This window comes from Nesoenas mayeri, assembly GCF_963082525.1.
Source record: "Nesoenas mayeri genome assembly, chromosome: 21".
Lineage (NCBI taxonomy): Eukaryota > Metazoa > Chordata > Aves > Columbiformes > Columbidae > Nesoenas > Nesoenas mayeri.
In genome coordinates this window covers 3,599,364-3,620,608 of record NC_137571.1, presented here as the reverse complement: position 1 = coordinate 3,620,608, position 21,245 = coordinate 3,599,364, and the positions used below count along the sequence as shown (strand labels likewise).

Genomic DNA, 21,245 nt, shown 5'->3' with positions numbered 1-21,245 from the left:
GGAGCATCGTGAAAAGGGAGATCAGGGGGACATTAGGGACAAAATAAGGAATGGAACATCAGATAGTGAGATACGGAGGAAAAGTTTAGAAAATAAGCAGATTTTTTGGTCTGGAAACAATATTGCAGGGGCAGCTGTGATGCCAAACAGCCCGTGACCTCCCACCCAGGTTGTGATCTCACCAAGTTCTCCTGCCTGGATGTGCCGGGGGTTGGATGAGGCAACGCTGCCGAACCAAACACAGCGGCTGCTGGGCAGGAATCGCCTGGTGTCCGGGGCAGCTGGAAAATCCAAGTGCTGTTGGATTTTGTTTTGGTCTTTTTCATAGTTGTTTTAAAGCACATATTTTTGGTTAAATCAGAACAAGTGTTAAGCTTGCATGCACTGTGGGTATGAATGTCAGGCCGTTATGCCTCATGGAGCCCGGCATTACTACCATGACAGAGAGTATTTTAATGGCACAAGAAGGGGACTCACTATTTGACCACTTTTAATCCCAGCAGGGAACTGCGAAAAGGATTAAAGGGAGGGGTGATGTTGCTAATGACTGAGGTCCAGTCATTGGAGAGGGATGGAGAGCAGGATCGTTGCCAAGATTTCCTTGCAAGGAGAGGAGAAAACAGCTACAGAAAAGACTAACTACAAACTACTAACTACAAACAACAACTACTACTAACTACTAAAAAGACAGAAACAAAAATCCAAGTGCAAATATCCAGTTGCCGTTGTGCTTGTTCAGCCTGTATTCCCACATGTGTATCTGGGCTGCTGACAGAGTTACAGTTCAATACTTTAGGAGGATAATGTTTTATCCAGTCTTTTGAGAGATCAGCTGTTTCTTCCTTAGTCTTCAAAAAAGCTTCATAAATCATGGAGAAAGGAGGAAGAAGGTGAAACACGGGAGCAAACTCCAGCTCTGGGGTCCCCCATCTTCTGCATTTACTGCTGAAGAGCGAGCATGGTGCTGCAGCCTCTCTGATAATTAACACCGTGCTGCTTCACGCACTGACGAGCGGGCATCAAACAAAAGTAAATTTGAACAGTGTATCCCTCTTTAGCTCATTCCATCCTACAACGGATTCAGAAACGTACAGCACAGTCCAAAACTGGTGGGACTTTGAATTTCTAAGAGCTTAGGTTACTTTGTAAAAACAGCTTTGGAAGTGTAATCGTTGCTGGATAATATTTATTCAAACATACTTGTAAATCTTTCCCCAGCTCCTGTTGCGTCATTCCAATTTTCCCCTGGCAAATTTTGCACCTGCGTTTTAGTTTTACTGTTTTCTAATCCTGAAATGATAAAGAATACAAACCCCTGAGGTTTTACTGATAGTACAGTCCATAGAAAACCACACTTGTAGGGGAAAGCAGAGTTGCCTTGGTAAATGCAAAATATCCCAGAAAATACAGAATTATCACACTAATATTTCCTCAGTAGGCGTCAGCTTCAGAAGAAATAGAGAAATGTTTTCAAATAGAAGAAAGAGAAGATTAAAAAGACTTTTATGGAAAAAATATCTCTATAATTTCATAGAATACTGCTCACTTCAGGGCTGTTTCAACTGCAGAGTAATTACTGACTATCAGACCTTTGTTTCCATTTTCCTGAATAGTTGTTGATCCAGGTTAAGTTTTGCTATATCATGTTTTTTAATTTTTCCTGGAAAATTTTCAGTGCTTTATAATCCTGTATTTATTGTAAAGATACAGAGTTCTGATCTGCTAAAATCTACACTTTTCAATCCGAGTATAAGGTTTATTTTCTAAGCAGACCAGTAAAGCAAAACAGAGTCTTGTGAGAAAACACGAAGCAGGATTTTCATAAGAACAACACTGGAAAAGCAATACTGACACTTTAAAGCAATCACGAAGCACAGTTATCTCTGAAGTGCAATTCAAATAAAGCGCTCGCACAACATAACTGATGCTGCTATGAAGATCTTATAAAATGTGGCTATAAACAGTAGTTTATTTACAGATAAGCCCAACTCACCCTGTGGAGCCTACAGTGGGAGCCTGTCCTCGTGAAAGAGAAAGGACAAAGGAGCGTTTCCTTCCCCCTGGTGATGACACTAAGAGTGACTCTCCCCAAAAGAATGTTCCCCATGTTTGAGTGCCCATCCTGGAGTCTTAAATATAGCGTCCCCGTGCCATCGTGGGGACAATGGGGAGACCCAGCGGGGGTGACGCACTGGGAGCTCTTTGCTGCGATGGCAACTGATCACAGACTCCTTTTCAGATGGGGCAAATTACTGCTTTTGATATAAGGAAAGACAGGTGCCTCCAAAATTCAGGCATCGGAGTGTTGGATTAGCCTCTGCTTGTTGAGGAGCTCACAAAGCATCTAAAATGAATTACGAATGTTTTCATCTCCTCCAGGAATTTCCCCTGGATTAACGTGGCCAGCGCTGCATAATAGAGCGAAATCATTTACTTTGACGTCTCTTTAGTGAATGCCAACTGCAGCCAAATTATGTCAGGGTATAATTAGATCGGGAGCTAACAGCGGCTCTCATGTTTTGGTTGGGTGCGACTATTAGACTTTCCTCATTACAGGCAAACCGAGTCTTGCTGCTGCAGTAGCGGCTGAGTTTACATCTCCCGCTGTGCACGGCGGGATCGAGGAGCCTGGGGTGGGGTGAAAGAACAGAAATGGCTGGTTTCCCATTTATTTCAGATGGGTTTGCAGTTTCAGCTTTCAGGATAAACCCTTCCCAGCAATGTGAGAACTGGGTGATATTTTTTGTGGTGTCAGAAGGAGGAACAAAGGTTTGAAAATAGTGAAGCTCTGAGGCTGCAATAACAGTTTGTGAGCCAGATGTTTTCCAGCTGCATTTTATTAGTTGAGGAGTCAGCGCATCAGCAGCAGTGAACAGGTACTGGGCTGGGATGACTGAGTACGTTTTGGTATAAGGTGAGCTGCCAAAGGGAAGGAACCCTTTTCTTTCATGGGTTTTGAGCAATTGCATGACCACCTGAGCGCTTTCCTGAATTTTATATTGTGAGAAGTAATGAGTAATTATCATCTATTCTGCTTAACGTTGATAATTTAGTTCATCTCTGCTGTAAGTTTTAAGGAGATGAGTCCTAACTTATGCTCTCCTCATATGGATTCTGACCACCTTTGTCACCTTTTTATTCCAACAATATCTTGTAATCGTGTTTCTCAGCCTTTATTATCTCAGTCTGAGGAGCAAGAAGGTACATATGGACATTTGAAATCCTCTGAAGCAGCGAGTGTAAGGTCACTGCCCAGCACTGCGATCCAGACGCTGCGGTTCTGCTGTGTCGTACCTCCCATTGCTGCAGCGACGCTCAGGTACAAGCTCAGATACAAGTCTGTTTTATCAAGGTCCCTAATACTTAGAGCTGCCCCTCGACTCCGCTTCATTCTATCTCCAGAATCTGGAGCTTTTCATTTGTTCCGTGAGCGAGGTTTTCCTCAAAGGACTTGTTAAGAAATCAGCGATCTTTTATAGTCTTCAAACAGGGCACCTTTCGACGCTGACAAAAATAACGAGCGAGTAACGAGGTGGAACGTGAGCCTCGGTCTGCAGCAATGTGTTCATGGGGCTGCTGCCGTGGGGAGCGGCCAAGTGCCAGCTCCCAGATTTAGCCGAGAAGACAAAGAGGAATACGGCGCTATAGGGTTACAGCTGCCACCTGCTCTGCCGATATCCCAGTGACAACTGGGACAGCAGCGCTCACCTGTCATCGGCGTGACATCTGCCTGCGAATGAGCGCGGGCTTTGTGGCAAGACGCTTCTGGTTGTCATTATCTAGAAAAGTCAAGATAATGAGGAGCTGTTTGTTGTTAATACAGATGGCTTGCGTGGGAAGACCTTTGAAACAGTGTTGAAATCCTGCTGTTTGTGCTTACACAGAATGAGAAGGAGATAAATAGATCCTGCTGTAGCTGTTTGCTGGGATGCATTTTAAAACAAGCAAAGCTATCAGTTTGATTACCAACAGCTACGAAGCGGGAGGCAGCAGGGTCAGCACGTGGTGGTGGGGGATGGATGGACACTTCGTTGCATGGCTACAACAAAGCTCCGTTGTGTCAACATCTCTTTTCAAGCTTCCCCAAAGAGAAATAGCTTCAGAAAGGATGGTCCCCCTGGTAAATTTGAGAGGTGACTCATGAGACAAGAACCGATCTCCTCCTGTTTAGTATACCAAGGCCTTAAAGATAAATATTGACTTAGCCATGGTGAGAGCAGGAAGCTGAGAATATTGCTGTCAATCAGCTGCTAAGGACGTGGCTCAAAGCACCTGCCTTGACTGAGTCCCCGTTCATTCCAGTTCCTGCTGTCAGGGATAGAACAGATGAGGACAGGATGGGGCAATGACTGGGTTGTTATCACATCATTCCTGCTGTTTGCAGCTTTGGAGCGTAGTCAGAGGCAATGGAGCTTTCAATTTATTCAGAGTGCCATCCGAAGTTTGACAGCCCAGCTGTGGGACACTTTGCCTCTTTAGGGACCTACGTACATTCTAAAAATCTGGTCCCAGGCTTTCTACATCTCAGTTCTTATCTCTGCTCCTGGGGCACCAAGGTGACAGATTTATTAAGGGCTGGACGTGATCAGACCCTGTGGCAGGGGGTCTGCAGAGGGATTTGAAAGGCTTTCAAATAGGAAATGTTGTATTTTTCAGCAGTATCTCCATTGCTCCCCAAGGCCCTTTTCACTTCCACGCTGCGCTGCCCATGCTGACCCTGGCCTGAGGGTTATGTTTCACAACATGAGCCAAAATGTTGACATTGTGGCATTTGATTATTCCCTGAGTAGTATCACCGGGAGTGTTGTTGACACAAGATATGCAGCCCACGGGCAACTCTGAATAAGGTAATTGGTATTATTGGCTTGAAAAGCAGCCTTCCCAGGGGTGATTAGTGGGGCAGAGCGTTACCTGGGGGGTCTCGCACCCCTCGCACAGCGCAGCTGGGCTGCTGTGACTCCTCTACCCGTAGCGTTTCTGTGCATGTTGGTTTGGGTGAGACACAGAGTACATGAAACAGCTCCAACGACATTCCACCAAACCTTTGATACTGAATGGCATGAAGTAAAGCCAGCACACTGGAAATGTCCTCCTGGGTGCTGCCCAGCCCCGTGCACACACCTTTCACCCCGATGCTGTGGCACCTCTTCACCACAGCTGCCCTTGCAGCCTTTTACTTTCATACGACATGGCCATAGCACTTTGTTCCTATTGATGGTGGAGCTAGGGCTGAACATCTGAAGTTTCTCAGACTATTCCTTTAATCCTGGGTTGAGTCTTCAGATGCCCTGACTTCGTAAGGCTATGGTTTGTTTGCAAAATCACACTAAATAAAGCAAGTGGAATTCAGCCTTTAGCCTCAGCTTCCCTGTGCTGAGAAAACAAACACCTGAGTGTGCTCGTGGTGAGAGCAGCTGAGTTTTGCTTCTGGTCGGCCTTTCCCCGGCACTGCTCTTCAAGCGAGTACTTCCCCATACCATTCAAAACCTGGCTTATTCCTAGAACTGGTTTCAATTCTCTGAAACTGATGGCGTCAGACACTTGCACTTTTTCACCACACCAGTGGAATTCAACAGGTTGAACTGTGCTTTCCTCTTAATGAAAGATAATTGCATTCTCCATCCTCCGAATAACCACCATTTAGCTTGATTTTGGTGAAGCTGCAGTGCTAAAGGAATTTGGCTCTCGGTTGACGTTGGGTTTGGTTCATTCCAAGGCTTTATCTTTCTACAGCCATTAAAGAGCACGGCAGGACAGGGCACATGCGTGTTCATGGAATTGCTGCAGCAGAAGCTGTTAGCCCAGTTTCAATGGCTGCTTTAAAGGCAAAGTCCATTGCATGGGAGTAGACTGTTGTTATGCATGAATCATATACCCAGGGATAGATTACCGATATATATTTAATTATTTTCCTGTACCCTGACACAATTAATTCTTTTAGGTTTGCCTACATCTGCACCTGAATTTCTTTAAAGGATGGATATACCTTGGACCGGGATCTTTGATGTCAGTAAAGAGCAAATACAGTTGCTGTTGTGAATTCTGCTAAATTTTCAGAAAACTGAATCTGGAATTTGAACTTGAATCTTAACTCAGCTTTTAAAGTAGCCCAGTTCATAATGAATCTGAAGAGTATGCAAGAAATAAAGGCCTAGTATTTAAGTGCAAAGTTAGGGTATTGCAGTATACCGGGGGGTAATTGTATCAGGGACGGTGCCCGTCTCTGTGATAGAACGACTTCATCCACCCAAGACGAGCTGTGTTTATTTGCATCGCACTATTTGCCGGATAGGCTACTGTTTCATGCAAACAAACCCAATCTGGATTTTAATATCATTAAGTCATCCTAATAAAATTCTGTGTTTTCCTCCTGATCCCACAGTACTTTTAAGTCCAAGTCTTTGAACAGCATGGTGAGGGGAGTGCCCACGTCCCGCTCTGAGACAGCGTCCACGTTACTCAGTTTTGTGCAGCTTAGCCCCTTTGCTGCTGTTAACGTTTCTGTTTCTTGAGTCTCTGGAAACAGCAGCTTTGCAGAATGTGAGAAAGAATCTGGCAACACCCAGCGCTCCATGTTGTTCTCCCCAGGGAGGTCGTTGCCAGTGCGGACTGAGAGGAGCAGGGCTGCTGGTGGGGGCAGCAGCGATTCCTGCTCTGCCACATGCTCTGTGTCCGCGAGCACCGCAGACAGTAAGAGCGGCAGTTCTATCTGTTTTCTGTAGCATCCCCCGTGTCCCAGCACAGGCGGTGCCCCCTGGGGTACGTACACTTCACCTTCCACCCCGTCAGTCCGCAGCAGCAGTTGCTGCATTTGCCCCAGGCTCCCCTGTAAGAAACCGGATTCTTTTGTGTCGCTGCTGCTCCACGATGCCAAGTTTGGCCTCTGTTCTTTATAATTCCAGTGGCTGCAGTTCTCACCCAGCACCTCCGTGATGAGCTTTCCACCACCAGAACTATCAAGAGAAACTTCCTTTAGCATTTGTTTTGGCTGCAAATTCTTCTTGTCGACATGATCTGTGCCTTTGACGCACACCCCGTAGGTCAGGGGCAGCATTTTGCTGGACGGGGCAACAGGAACCTTTTGCTCAACGATTTGAGGAGCGTAACCCGCCGGAGCTGCGCTTGCCAAGCAGGGCGGCTGGGGGGAAAGCTGGAGTGTGGACACATCCCTGTGCTGCTCATGGGCAGCTTCTGGTGGACGGAAAGTCCATGGTGGCTCCAACGCTCTGTCCAAGCGTTGGCTGATCTGCGGTAACTGCACGTCCGGGATGAGAAGGGAAGGTCTGGTTAAATTAATGGGCTTTATAATGTGTTCCACTGTCAGCGTAAGAGGCTGGAACGATGAAATCCCTCTGAAGTCCTGTGGAAGTAGATAGACAAATGTGAATTAATAACGAGAAGCTGTGGCTTTGAGGGTTTGCTTTAAGTTCTTTATATTTTTCTTTGGAGAAATATCCGTAAAAGCCAGTAATGACCAGCAGAGATCTGCTCTGTCGACAACAGAACTTATTCTTCTTTTCCTGAGGAATGACCCTTCAAAGGAGTACAGGTATCTGTCATTATACATCATGGCAACCGTGCAGTCCTAAAATATAGAAATCAAATTGCCAGTGGGTCACTTAAGAACTGGAAATGAAAATCTGTGATTTTGGGGGCAGTTCTAACATTGATGTAGAGCCCTGCTCTCCTCTAGGGACAAGACACCCAGTTTATTTCCTTGAATAGAATAACCAAGATTCTTCAAATCTTCAGCTATCTTTGCTGTCTTATTTTACAGCTCCCTGTAACCAATTTTCTCTACCTGTGGCAGGATGACCAGATGTAAACTGCCAGTGATCTGCAGTGGTTGCCGAGACTGTGCTCATCTCATTCACCCCCTCAATTAGCAATGCTATTTAGGTGCATGCACGTAATTCCAGGCCCTTTAAAGATTTGCTGCAGGGGTTTAGGAGCACTTACCAAAGACATAGGCTGCGCGCTGCGTTGCTTGACGTACTTATAGATCCCATAGCTAATTGCAGCAAACACCAGCCCGGCACAGAAGGCGAGTGTCACGAAGCAGTAGAGAAGCCACGACTTGTCTGCTTAGTGAGGAAGAGAACAAATGGAAAATGGAGCTTCAGAGAAAAACTGCGTGGGATTAGGTAAATTATGTTATAGCTCTAGTCTCATAGGACTAGATTTTTAAATTAGGAAAGTCGGTGTTGCTTTGATATCTTTAGCAAGACTGTGTTGGTTTATACCAGCTGAAAATCAGCCTCACCTGCCAGCGTTTTAACCCAGAACACCTGGGCCTTGCTGCTCCTCTGGAGGAGGTTTATATACACCGTGCCATTGTATTCCGTGTCGGGGTCCAAGTTGGAAACTTCAAATTCTTTGTTGTGCTCATTCTTGGTCCACTGTTTCAAATAAAGGCAAATTCTGTGTTTTAGAAAGATTACATGCATACAGCTTCTTCAAATCAGATTGCAAAATTCAGCATGAAATTTTACGTACTAATAAGGTGTTACAGGACTATAAGAATTCTTCATATGTGGAATTCTAAAGATACAAATGGCTGTATTTAATTTTTGCATTTCATTTCCTTAAGACTTGAACTACTTAAGTCATTCTTTTAGTCACCAGCAGCTTAACATTTTGCTATTTATACATTATCCTGGGAAACTCCAGTTTCCTTTCCATAATTTTAGAGGAATTCTTAAAGTTCCTCTCATCTGCTGAGACTCAAAGACTCTGAAACTTTCTATTGCACCTCAGAAATCTCATGGGTCACGTATAAGCTCTGGTGTCCTTCTCCATCGTATGCAAAGTGTGACTCACAAAAGTCAGCGGGCCTGAGGTTGTGCTTTACCTTTTGGTGTGTCCTTTGGTTGAATATCGTTAAGTGATAATCAACAGCACCAAATTTGCTACAAATGTCCTCTACGGTTAGCTGGTGGTCATCCTCACCTCTCAGGGGGGTGTAGGGGGGCCGGATAAGGAACTTTATGGACCGTACATAAGGAATATACTCCACTGCTGGTGCTCCAATAACAGCTGGAAAAGACAGAATGGGAAGCGTGAGATTAAAGTTGATATGTTGCCAGATCAGCTTATACACAGCTTATAAACACCGCCACCTTGAAATATTGACAAATGTGCGGGGAAAAATTTCCACCTTGAAATATTGACAGATGTGCAGGGGGAAAATTTCCACCTTGAATTGCTGACCAATGTGCGGTGGGAAATTTTTAGTCACAGAGCCAGTGAGAGAATTGGCAAAGGCCATGTTGTGTGTTTGCATTAGAGCTCACTGAGGGGCTGGGAACATTAAATATCCGTTGGTCTGGCTGCTTATCCTCATTTTCAGGAGTTCACATTTCATAGCTTCTGTGACTGTGTTACTGACTGTCCTCGAGCTGCCCAGCATGTCCCTTGCCCATCCTCAGGCCTTCACCCCCTTCCTACCCAGCCCAGAGTCTTGCAACGCTGCAATTCGAAGAAATACCATCCTAACCATCAGTGAGAGCTGGAACGAATGGCCAGCGAGCGGGATTTGATAATTTCAGCAGGCGTACGTACTCTCTTTTCTGGGTTCGAATCGTTCTGAGCGCACCCAGCCGGAGGAGCAGCCGTCCTGGCCATTCACCCTCACCCTGGCATAATAATTCTCCGTGAAGTTTTCCGTTTCGCGAGTGAGGTTGCAGAAGCGCTGTGCGATACTCTGGCACTCCTGCTTGTTAAGCCAGGATTTTTCTCCATACCTTAAGACAAAAAAAAACCAACCCTTTTAGTCTGTTTGATAGAACAGATGCAATACCACCCTTCTCCAGAATGATCCAAACAGGCTGTTTTGCCAACTCTTAGTAGTTTTTAAAAGCATTATTGCAACTAGCAGGTGGCATGGAATGTAACGGCCGGGGTTCTTTGCCCAGCTCTGACTCTAAATGATTGCGCACAAGTTCACTGCAGAGTTTGCAGACTTATCCAAAGCCCACAGAGCTATTTTGTAGCATTAGTTAGATTTCTCACAGCTCTAGTGACTGAACCCGAGGAAAACAATCGCTCTTAGCTGTATTTACAGGTGAGGAAACTGCAGAATAGAGAGAAGAAAGTTGCTGAAGGCAAAGAGTAGCTCAGTAATGGAGTAAAGCTGGCAACCCAAGATGTGAAAGTATTTGCTTAACTGAGCACCAGTTTAATTCTGTGCTTCACTGTGTTCTTGTCTAAGCAGAAACATTTCCGTAACAGTGCAAAAAGTGACAGAAACAGCAAAATCTACTTTTCTTTCTTGGCCCTTCCTCATCGAACAGTGGCCCTGGGAACAACACAACTCCAAAGAGAAGCAAACCTCACATACTGTTTATACTGGACGTCAAATACAGTGCCAGGGGGAATATCTGCTTCAGTTTCCCATGTCAGGATGTTCTCAAAGTTCGTAGAAGAAAACACTGCACGTTTCAGACATGCTGGCCTCTCCGCAGTCACAATGCCTAGGGGAGCGAAGAAACTGGTGTTAAAATGCATATTCCAGCATCTCAACCCTGGGATGAATGCGGGTCCAATGTTGCTCGGCCTTTCAGTGAGCAGCAATATCAGGCGTCCCGGTTCCAGTTTACGAGAGATGGGCTGCAAGGCAGAAGTTTGGCCAGGACAGGAATTCAGAGCACGCACACATCATTGTGTACAGCCTGCGGATTATCGACTCATCCCAAAGAAATGTAAGTCAGATATTTTTACAGAAAGACTTCAAAAACTCAGAGTCAGAAAATCTTTAAGTTCCTTACCAGGTTTCTTTTAAAGCAGTTAAACGGCTGGAAAACAACTGGTTTTCAGGGCTAGATTCATATCTATGAATCATAGTATCATTGAACAGAATGTCTCTGCTTTCTGCCCGTACTCAGGGAAGTGACATTCTGCAATCGGTTCACATCACTGAGGATGTGACTGCCCTTCACCTCTCCTCGTCCGCGTTTTATTGGGTGGAGGGTGGCACTCAGAGAGCTGGTGGCCGCACTCTGCTCTGGGTGTGCCCGGATGAGAACAAACAGTTGCGCTCCCTGCTCGCCCTCTGCCTCTTCCCACAGGGTTCAGCCTTGGGACGCAGAAATATCGCTTGGCCCTGGCAAACATCACCTATCTGAGCTCCCTCTCCGAGCAGAACAGCCCCCGATCCACCTGCAGCAAACGTTCTTGGCTGCAGAACAATCTCCTGGAGACTTTGAGCTCTCCGCTGTTATGAGAATACACAGCCCAAAAGTTTCTCAAGACTGATTCACAAGACCTTCTAACTTGGGGAGTTACCTTTAGAATCGCTAAGCTCTCTAAATTCAAATTATAGACACGTCCTCAAAGGTGGATAATTTATACATGCCCCTTGGTTTGTGGGATTGGTAAACACCTTGAACTTGCCTGAGGTTCATCCTGCACTTGCTGAAGATGAATAGTCCCATTATGGTGCTTGTAAGTGGACACTCAAAATCAATGAGTCCTCACATGAACAAACGATGTGATAAGGAAATGCAAGCAGCACAGCTTTACAGAGGGGAAAACTGAGGACATGAATGGGGTGACTTGGCCAAGATCAGGGACTAAACCACACCAGTTTCCGGATCCTTGCTCTGAGCTTTCCCTCCAGCTGCCTCCAAGGAGAACCAAGTGTCAGTAGTTCCAACTAGTGTGCTGTACAGGGGGAGAATTAGGTGTAAAGACATAAATCTGGCTCTCAGGCTTGTTGCGTGTGGCATTTTAGCAGGAAAGCAACACAGAAATGGGCTGAAGCCTGATCCACATTTTGTCCTGACCTCATCTGCAGCTCAGCGCTGGGCACGATCTTCCTGGCGAGGCAGAAACACAGCAGTCGGTACAAAGCAGGTGGGTTTCCCTGTCTGGGCACCGTGAAAACTGAGTCACCAATACTCTGATCATATCAGATGTAGGAAACCTCCGTCTTCCCACATCTATCCATACTAAAACACAGTTATGCAAAGCAGCGTCGTGTAAGCACAGTCAAGTATGGGCAGGGAAAACCAGGATATTTCACAGTGTGAAAGTCCCGCTGTTACAGAATTTTCTGAAGGCGCCTTCCCTACAGAATAAGATCGCGGATACAAAAGCAGATGAATAAGGTTGTTTGCTGAAAAGCTGACATTTGAAAACATAACAAGTTTCACCCAGGAGTGAATTTGCTGCGTCTGGAGTTGGATTAAATGGATTTTAGGGACACATTATTTGTTTGTACCCCTTTTAAAATCAGGGCCGTTCTCGTATTCATTTGTGTCTCCACTTAAGACACAAGGGGCTGATGCAAAGCCCTCTGAAAGCAATGAGTATCCTCTACTCCTGTAGGATTTGGGTTGTAGCACACCAGGGGCAAACACTTTGAAGTCTTTCCTTGTCCGTACTAATCCTTAAAGCACTGAGCACACCAACAGTACTTAGAAAATACTGAAGGGAGAGAGCGACACAGAGAACTTTTGAACACCCTCAGACAAGAGCTCATTCTCTGGGTCTTTCAATAAACACGACTGAATTACCTTTCAGGATCAAACAGAAACAACCGCGACCAGTGACAGAGAAGGAGAAATCAGGACTTACCGACCACTGAAAATACAGCCCAGACGCTCAGAAATTGCTTCATGAATAACTACGCGAGCTGCGCTGGGAGAGCAGGCGGTCGATCCTGTGCGTGGGTGAATCACCTTTTACAGGAGCTAAATTCTTGTTTGTGAGGCCGGGTTGGGTTTGTTACCCAGTAACAAGCTACAGAGCTCCAGTCCCGCCTGCGCTGGGCTCTGAGATCAGCAGCTACGGATCTGCGCGCATGTGTGAGAGAGAACAGGAGAGCAACTGCGATTGCAGCTCTGCGTGTGGAGCCTGCACACCTGCCTGGGCAAAGGTGCGCCAGCCAGAGGCTGAGAAAACCCCCAGGTTTTGAAAGAGCGCCAAACATTTTGCCGATAAAAAACTTCCTGCCCAAAAGCCCGCCCCGAGCTTTCTCAGTTTTAGGCCTCGCTTTTCTGGTCGGGTAACTTTGACTTGTTAAAACTCTAGAAATTCAAACCTAGTGCTGCGCATCTACTTGGCTTTATAAGCGCTGCAAGCGAGACATCCATTTCCTTAAGAAATACCGTGGAACGCGTTCTTAAAATGAAAGTCAGACAAGTGAATGGTATTTAAGCTCTTGTATTGTTCACGCTGGGCAGGGGTGGCAGCCAAACGGCTTTGCGGAGCTCTGGGGAGCAGCACGTGCTGCCCCGTGGCTTTTTGCAGAGGCCGCTGGAGACCTACGGTTTATTTTTGTGGCTACTGACAATATGAGGCTCTGTTCTGAGTCCTGTGAATACCATATGGTAAGAACTGCGAGTTTGCATGAAATCTAACCAAGAAAAAGATACAGTTCCTGTTGCGTTGTGTTCTTTGTTTTTTAGGCTGTTGTTAAGTTACATTTTCAGGCTTTTCACAAAAGAGCGAGAGACATTTCCTTCTTTGGTCAAAAGTGAAAAGTAATTACTTGTTTCCAGGAGATGCGGATTTAGCACCAGCAGGTGTGTGTAACCCCTGAAGAGCTGGCGCAGCTGCGTGCTGCTCCTTTTACCCAAGATGTCCTAAGCAGGCAGAACTTCACCCATACAACCTGCGTTTGAGGCTTAGGAAACTCCCTTAGCCCCTGCTTTTGGATTTTTGCATTCCAAAATCCCTGGCTCATTCCTTCCCCATGGTCACAACTGCACAAACCTGCCCTCGGTCCTGGGGTTTGCTAAGGACTAACTGGACCATTGCATAAAGTCGAAGTTCCACCACAGCAAACCCAACTGGGCTGTCCTGAGAACCATTATTGCTGCAGCCCCAGAAATGCTTTTAACAGCAATATCTGCCCTAAAACTCTGTCCATGCCTGACCCTTTTGCACTGAAAAGCAGGTCTCAGCGTTGGTGGAAGAACAAGGATGCTGCCCCAGCAGCACAGCTCACCTCTCCGCCAGCTCCCAGCCTGACAAGAGCCGGACAAGACAAAGAACTGATGCCGGGCCCTGTTTGCAGAGCTGTGGCATGTCAAAATCATTCTGTACAGGTTGAGCAGCTTTTGAGCTTCCCGTAACTCAAAGCCTTGGGGGGTTTTCCTGGATTGCACAAGAAGATGGGTGGTGATTGTATTTGGATGATCTGTATGTTTCTAAGTGAACGGGAGGGTGCAGGAGGTACCCAAGGACACTTTGCAGATAACAGGTAGGAAATAGAAAAGGAAAATTCTAGTTGATGAATCTTTTCTCCTACCTCCTCTTTTTATTTAATTGAGGACCTTGATGAGTCTGTCTTGCTTTCCTCTTTCAAAGCGATTCCCAACCCCTCCTCTTTCTTACATTGTTCTTCCAAGTCTCTGAAGGCGTCAGCTTTAACACCCTCCTCCTACATCCTTCCCTCATCTGAGACAACTCTGTTGTGTGTCTCCCTCTTTAATTTAACGCTTTGCTTTTCTGCGTCTCCTTTTACTGGAATAAAATGTGAGGCTGTGTTTCTCTGAGATGTGAAGAGCGCATATTAAAAATACACTGAAAAGGTCAGTATTGCCCAGTCAAAGGAGGTTTTGCCTCCTGTGCCTTTTGCTGCGGGACTTGCGGTTTCGTTCTTTGCTCAGAGATGCTCACAGTCCTGCTCTTCCAGAGACCAGAGGGTGACCTGGCTGGGAGGAATCCACTCAAACCAAAGCATTAGGAATGGGAAGCCCATGTTTTAAAATGTAATGTTTTTCAGGATGAGCTGCAGTCACCCTTTGTACTTCTGGGAAACCTAAAAACACACACACACGTGGAGTTATATACGAAAATATTATTGCATCTGTGTCGAGCAGCTCTCAAACAATCTGCACAGCAGGGAGAAATTCAGCTTCGGTAAGTACACTGGTATAAAAACAAAAAGAAATAAATAGCAGGCATGCCGCACCTTTATCACAGAAGGTGATCTCTGTGCCTTGAGATCTTTTCATCCCGCCAAAGCGAAGGTTGTTCAAAGTCTCTGTGCGGTGCTTCCAGTCGAGCAGCGGCGCAGTTTTGTAGCTTCGGACAAGCAAATGTAACGTTAGCGGTTCATCCTGGCTCGAAACCAGCGCGCAGGCACATCCCTCGCTGATGGTTTCATGTGAGTCTGGGTTGTGGTTTTGCTGTTTCAGAGGTGGGTTTGCCTTTCGTAACTCGCATGGAAAAGTGACTTTGCTCTCACGTCCCAGGCGGACACAAGACACCACGTGTTCGCTGGGTGACCCCGGCGGTGTCACCGCGTGTCTCACTCTTGGCCGCCTTCAAATTGAGTGTCTCATACCCGAACCGTAACACCTTATCACAGCTGCCCCTGCGCAGAGGGACGGTGAATGTGCATTAGTTACTTAGCAGTAAAAATACACCTTTTATGACCCTAAAGCCTTATACCTTGATAGGCCAGACATCAGTGGAAAAAACTGTCTAGGTGAATAAATACAAAAAGCACCACTATCAGTTATTTGTCCTCGTTTCGCTCTCCTTGTGCGGATATCTGGAGCTCTCTAGCGTTTTCCAGGCGCAGCACAGAACTGCTAGGACGCTCTAGCTCCTCCCCATGTAATGTGCGTGCTCATAGCCTTTGAATTTAAACTTTTGATCGTATTTTTCTTTCATAGTTGAAGTTCCAAATGTGTCACTTAGCACCGTGGGGGCGGGAGGTGTCCCTTCTGTAGAATTATCACTGTCACAGTCGCTTGCGATCCCTTCATCTTCTGCCACTTGGGATGTTTGAAAGGAAATGAGCTGCTGGATGCTGGGGTCCCCCCTGAGCTGTGATATCTCTCCGATCCGGACCTGCAGATCCAGTATGGATTTCTGGTAGTGCTTGGTGAAGCGATGAGCGTTCCTGTGCAGATAGTGGCCCTCGGCTGGAGGTTTGGCACAGGTCCCCTCCGCCGGTGTCTGTAAAGGGGTCACTTCCAGGTGTTCATCCCTGTCTGTGTCCTGCTGTCCATGTTCCCTGGGACCTGGGAATCTCACACCAGTGAGAGATATTCTTCCCAAAGAGGAGCTGCGAGAAAGGGACGCCGTCTCCATTCCTTGGGATCCGGAGGTGTCCACCTCATTCTTGCTCATTGGAAAGAAGGAGAAGCCCAAGGTGCTCAGGTCAAGCACAGACTCACTGTCCACAGAGAGATCTCCAGATCCCAAGTCCGAGCCAGTTTCGTCCTGAGCTGTTCTGGATGGTTCACAGTTGAGATGTCTCTTTGGAAACTGAGGCATTTCAGTGTATGGGATGAAAGTACTGCTGTCCTCTTCCTCCTCCTCCTCTGATGATGATGATGAGAGGAAAGAATCCGTCCGTGGTAGGTTGTTTCTTGCTGAAGTTCTGTTTGTCTTCCTTTGGGACACTGGCTGCTCTGTGCAGATAAGGTAGTCCCCGAAGGATTCCTTTTCACTGGGCTCATAATCAAAGGCTGCTCCAGGAGCTTTTAAAGAAGAGAAATCCTACCAAGGAAAAGAAACAAGCCACAGATCAGTGCTTTTTAAAGAAAGGTTTGGCCATAGGACATGCCAGAATCAAAGCTTATTTATTGTGGGCCTTCTGAATGCAGACCTCAGAAGCACAGACCTGAGAAGCACAGAACTGTGAAGCACAAAACTGCCCCATTTCTCCCCAGTTACCCTCTGAAAATCATCAAGACCGAGTCAGGACGCAGCGTTTGGGCCGTACCAGAGCGTGAGGCATCATCTTCTGCTCCGCATCTTGTTTCAACCAGCAGATGATGAAGGCGCTTGTGAGGAACACGGTGAGGACAAGCACAGGGATGGTGGCAGGAAATGGGAACCTCCATTCCACGGCTGAAAGAGAAAAAGGCAAAAATAATCTCCTGCTGATACATTTTGTACTAATGATGCGGTTTTATACTCTGCTTCTCTTTCAGAAATCTCGGGAAACGTTGGGCTCCAGATCCTTATTTTACAAATCACACAGAATCACAGAATGGACTGGGTTGGAAAAGCCCTCAGAGATCATCAAGTCCAACCCTTGGTCCAACTCCAGTCCGTTTACTAGATCATGGCACTAAGTGCCATGTCCAAGCTCAGTTTAAAACCCTCCAGGGCCGGTGAGTCCAGCACCTCCCTGGGCAGCCATTCCAATGCCTGACCACTCTCTCTGTAAAGAATTTCTTCCTAATATCCAGTCTAAATTTCCCCGGGCAGAGTTGCAGCCCGTGCCCCCTTGTCCTATTGCTGATGCCTGGGAGAAGAGCCCAATCCCCACCTGGCTGGAACTGCCCTTCAGGTAGTTCTAGAGAGTGCTGAGCTCAGCTCTGAGCCTCCTCTTCTCCAGACTGAACAAGCCCAGCTCCCTCAGCCTCTCCCCGTAGGGCTTGTGTTCCAGTCCCTTCCCCAGTCTTGTTGCTCTTCTCTGGACCCTCCAGCACTTCAATCTCTTTCCTGAGCTGAGGGGCCCAGAACTGAACACAACACTCCAGGTGTGGCCTCCCCAATGCAGAGCACAGAGGAAGGATCACTGCCCTTGTCCTGCTGACCACGCTGGTTTGGATACAGGACAGGACACCATTGGCCTTCTTGGCCACCCGGGCACACTGTTGGCTCATGTTGAGCTTCCTGTCCATTAGTCCCCCCAGGTCCGTCTGTCTGACTGCTCTCCAGCCACTCTGTGCCCAGCCTGGAGCGGAGAAAGGACGACAGACTTGCCTGAGATCAGACACTAAGTCAGAGTCACAGACAGAAATTAGTGTTGATACCAGCCAGTGCTTTACTTGGAGCAGGTATAATATAATTAATATAATTTTCAGGATGAATTTGAATATTACCAAAATTCTATTGTAAGCATAACCCAAGTACAATATTTCCAGATTTTCAGAATGTATTTCAAGGTTGGATTTTTTTCACTACAAAATCCAACCGGTCTATTAAACAGGAAACACGGTTTTTTTTGGTTGAAAAGCTGATTTTGGTAGAAACCTCTGACTTGCCCTAATCCCATTCGATGTCTCACTACGTCCTTTTCTCCCGTACCTTTGTGGTTTAACAGCACACACACTGGTTGAGAGAACGGGCTGTGCTTGAATTCAACGCTTTCATAGGAAGATCTGGCACTTAAGCAGTAGTTGCCTCTCAGTGCAGTGGTGTCAATAGTCACTGTCTCCGTCCTAAATTTTCTTTCATATGTCTTCTGTTTAGAAACAAAAAGAACAGAGAGTTGGGAAGATGATTCTTGCATTATTTGGGTTGTTTCTCTGCCTTTTTAGCCCATGATTTTCATCATGGTGTGGCTGGAAGGTGCGTGGAGAGGCTCTTCATGTCTTGCTGCTCTTTGTAGCAAGAACCTCTGAGGGTTTCTGGATTCTGGGGTGGGATTTGCAGCTGGTGCCGTGCTCTGTTCTGCCATGGACACTGTTAACTGTACCCAAACGGGTTGTTTGAAACCTCAGATACTGTTATACTGAATATAGCATAGCCACCCCATCATATCTCCCTGATAAAAACAGGAACAGAACAAGAAAGGGAACCACCAATAAAATAAGGATGCTCTGGCTTTGCTTTATCTCCGGTTTGGTCATTTCATTTTCTCCAGACCCTGGATCTTGTCCCTCCCTGCCCAGAAATTTTAAGCCCCTATTTAACGGGGTTTTAATTCCCGTTTCATCTAAGAAGTGCAGCTTTACTGACCTTGTCTTCAGATCCGGCTTCCCAAAGGTTCAAGTCGTACGTCCAGGAGAAACTCTCCACGCAGGCGGCCAAAGGGAAGGAGGCGTTCACGTGGATGACGTTCTCCTTGATGTTCACGTTTAGCACTGGGGGAGCCAGTTCCACTGTAATTAAGTGACCAGACATAAGAATAGTGCTTCTTTGTGTCGTAGCTTCACAGAAGTTCTGCTTTGCTGTGTTCTATTATCTTGTGATAGACGTGAAGGAAGGAGGAAGGCAAGAAAACACCTCGTTTTTCCCTAGCACGCCCCCACTGGAATGTGGAAAGCTTGAAACCAGTTTGCTCACCCAGAGCACTGATGAGCAAATTCTGGCATTGCTACAAAATTCATTTTCAAATAATTGCGGCTTATTGTTTGCGCTCACTGTTGTTCATAGAGCCACTCGTTACTGTTTCCTTGGTGCATGATCTGCTTGTTTGCTCGTGCCAATACTGCCGTAACCCACCAGACACTCACCATCCAGATGATACTCCTTGAACTGCGATTCTACCCACGGCGACTGGAGCCGTCCGGAAACAGCTTTGACTCGAGCCCGGGCTTTAACGAAGAGGTTTGGAAGCACACAAGTCAGATTGCAAGAGGTACGGCGAATGTTTTTGCAATGAGGAACCTTTATCCATTTGCCCATGAGGTCCTGGCTAAAAGGAGAAACAAGAACACCGTAATATTAAACACACTGTTTTATTAGAATTTATGGAGCAAGAGAAGGAAGTGGTTTGGAGGATGGGTACCGCATCTCGCTCAGAGTTTGGTTTTAGTGATAATGACCTGGATTAATATACATGCCCAGATGTTTGCCCTGTGCCACACTTGCAATCAAGCACTTACCTTTCGTACCTCACAGTGTATGTCACATCTGGTGGGGAACCTTCTCCCGGCGCCCATGTCAAAATCAGGTCAAAGTCTTTGGACAGTAGAGTAACATCTTGAGGAGGAGGGAGTTGAACACGACCTGATTGAAAGGGAAAATCTCTTGAATGATTAAAAATATCTTTGGAGATAGGAAATATCATCTAGTTTTGACCAAGGTGGTTTCAAAATTTGGGGCAGAGTAGCTCAGTTCGTCTAAGGCTGGAAATCCGCTATGGAAGCAGGTATGGCTGTGATGACGCATGTTTTCCTCACCTCTTGTAAAACATCTTCATGTCAACAGCTTTTAGCTTGGACCTACATTTGTGTGACCCGTCCTTTCCAGAATGTGCTGTGGCTTCCTCTGTGGTCTCACTGGATTTCTCAGCCCATTCTGCGCTCCCACCTCCTGCTCATCTCGTCCCAGTTCTGCGGAGTCCGACCCCACCACGGTGCAGCTTTTCCTGCCACTTACTGTTTCTAGTAGGTAAATATCTACATTTCCAGCCTTCAACAACACACATTCTATAGACATTTGAAACTGCCACCTCTTTGCCATGGAATATATCATTTTATGCGAATCATTCCCAGTTAAACTCCTTAAAATTTACCTGTGTGTGTCTTTTCCTCCTACAGGCAAAGCCACATAGCACAGCAAAATGAAAAGTGGCAGAGACAGCTTTACCGTACCCGTGGCCGGCTGCAGGAAGCACAGCGCCGTCAGGACTCCCACTCTCCAGGTACACATGCCGAAGCACAACTTCTCCACTTGTAATACGTTTCTTTTCTTGCTAGCTTTTCATCCTGTCGGGCTTTTTCGTATTAAGTTGTATGAATTACGGAGGAGCTTGTGGTTCCTAAGCTGCGCACACGCGCACGGTCTCGCTTCCTGGTACGGCCCAAATAAAGCGCAGCACGTTGGACGGGGGAAGGAGAAGATGGGAGAGCGAGTACTATTGTTGAAAGCAAAAATATCCTAAAGGTTGCAGCACTGCGCCCTCCAGTGTAACATAACTTGTCTCGGTTTTAGGCCTTGTGCAAAAGGAACGCAGTAGAACAGGGCGAGCCTTATCTTGTGAGGCACCTCGATCAAAAATTGACCTTTGGAATTTACCTGGGTGGCTGTGAAATATTAATAGGAATCAAATAAGGTTTTACTGCATGAGCTACCTAATAGAAAGCTAGCAATAATAAAAAGCAGTAATCAATCAGGAGTATGTGATATGATGATAGCCTTGTGTTTACAAGAGACCAAGGATTTTCTCTTTATTTATGTTACCAGGTGAAGAATGTTTTTCAGAAGTGAAGGAATTGCCCCACTTTATGGATGGGGGAAATAAAGGGCAATATTAGAGAGGGATCTGCCCTGTACCCAGTGTGCGTGAATGAAGGGACCTGGATCCTTCTGATAAATCCTGTGCTTTTGTTGAGTACTAATGTTGCAATTTCCCTACATCATAGCTACTAATTTTCAATTCTTTATTACCAACCTAAAAACATCAGCCAAGATCAGGACCAGTTGCCAGGACTGTGCCAATACACGGATGGTTCTTTGCCCCTGCGCTGCCGCATCCGTGGACCCGTTGGCTGTTGGCCTTGACATTTACAGCTCTGAAACTCTTGAGGTGTTTCTGTTTCCATCACATGGTACCAGAGCTCTCCTGGAGCAAAGCTCAGTTCCTGAGTTCCTGCTGTATG

General features: G+C 46.3%; 2 protein-coding genes across 2 annotated transcripts; both read right to left on the bottom strand.

Annotated features, from left to right (window-relative positions):
- Window positions 1-6,346: 6,346 nt before the first annotated feature.
- IL22RA1 (interleukin 22 receptor subunit alpha 1) lies at window positions 6,347-12,619 on the bottom strand (the record flags this gene model as incomplete). The annotated part of the gene is made up of 7 exons (XM_080357591.1): window positions 6,347-7,360; window positions 7,960-8,081; window positions 8,264-8,399; window positions 8,852-9,036; window positions 9,562-9,743; window positions 10,340-10,472; window positions 12,577-12,619. 7 exons carry the CDS (start codon window positions 12,617-12,619, stop codon window positions 6,347-6,349), a joined length of 1,815 nt encoding a protein of 604 aa, XP_080213717.1.
- Window positions 12,620-15,555: 2,936 nt separating this feature from the next.
- Window positions 15,556-20,295, bottom strand: IFNLR1 (interferon lambda receptor 1; the record flags this gene model as incomplete). Its single annotated transcript, XM_080357590.1, has 7 exons — window positions 15,556-16,461; window positions 16,688-16,815; window positions 18,004-18,160; window positions 18,658-18,800; window positions 19,155-19,336; window positions 19,527-19,650; window positions 20,238-20,295. 7 exons carry the CDS (start codon window positions 20,293-20,295, stop codon window positions 15,556-15,558), a joined length of 1,698 nt encoding a protein of 565 aa, XP_080213716.1.
- Window positions 20,296-21,245: the final 950 nt, after the last annotated feature.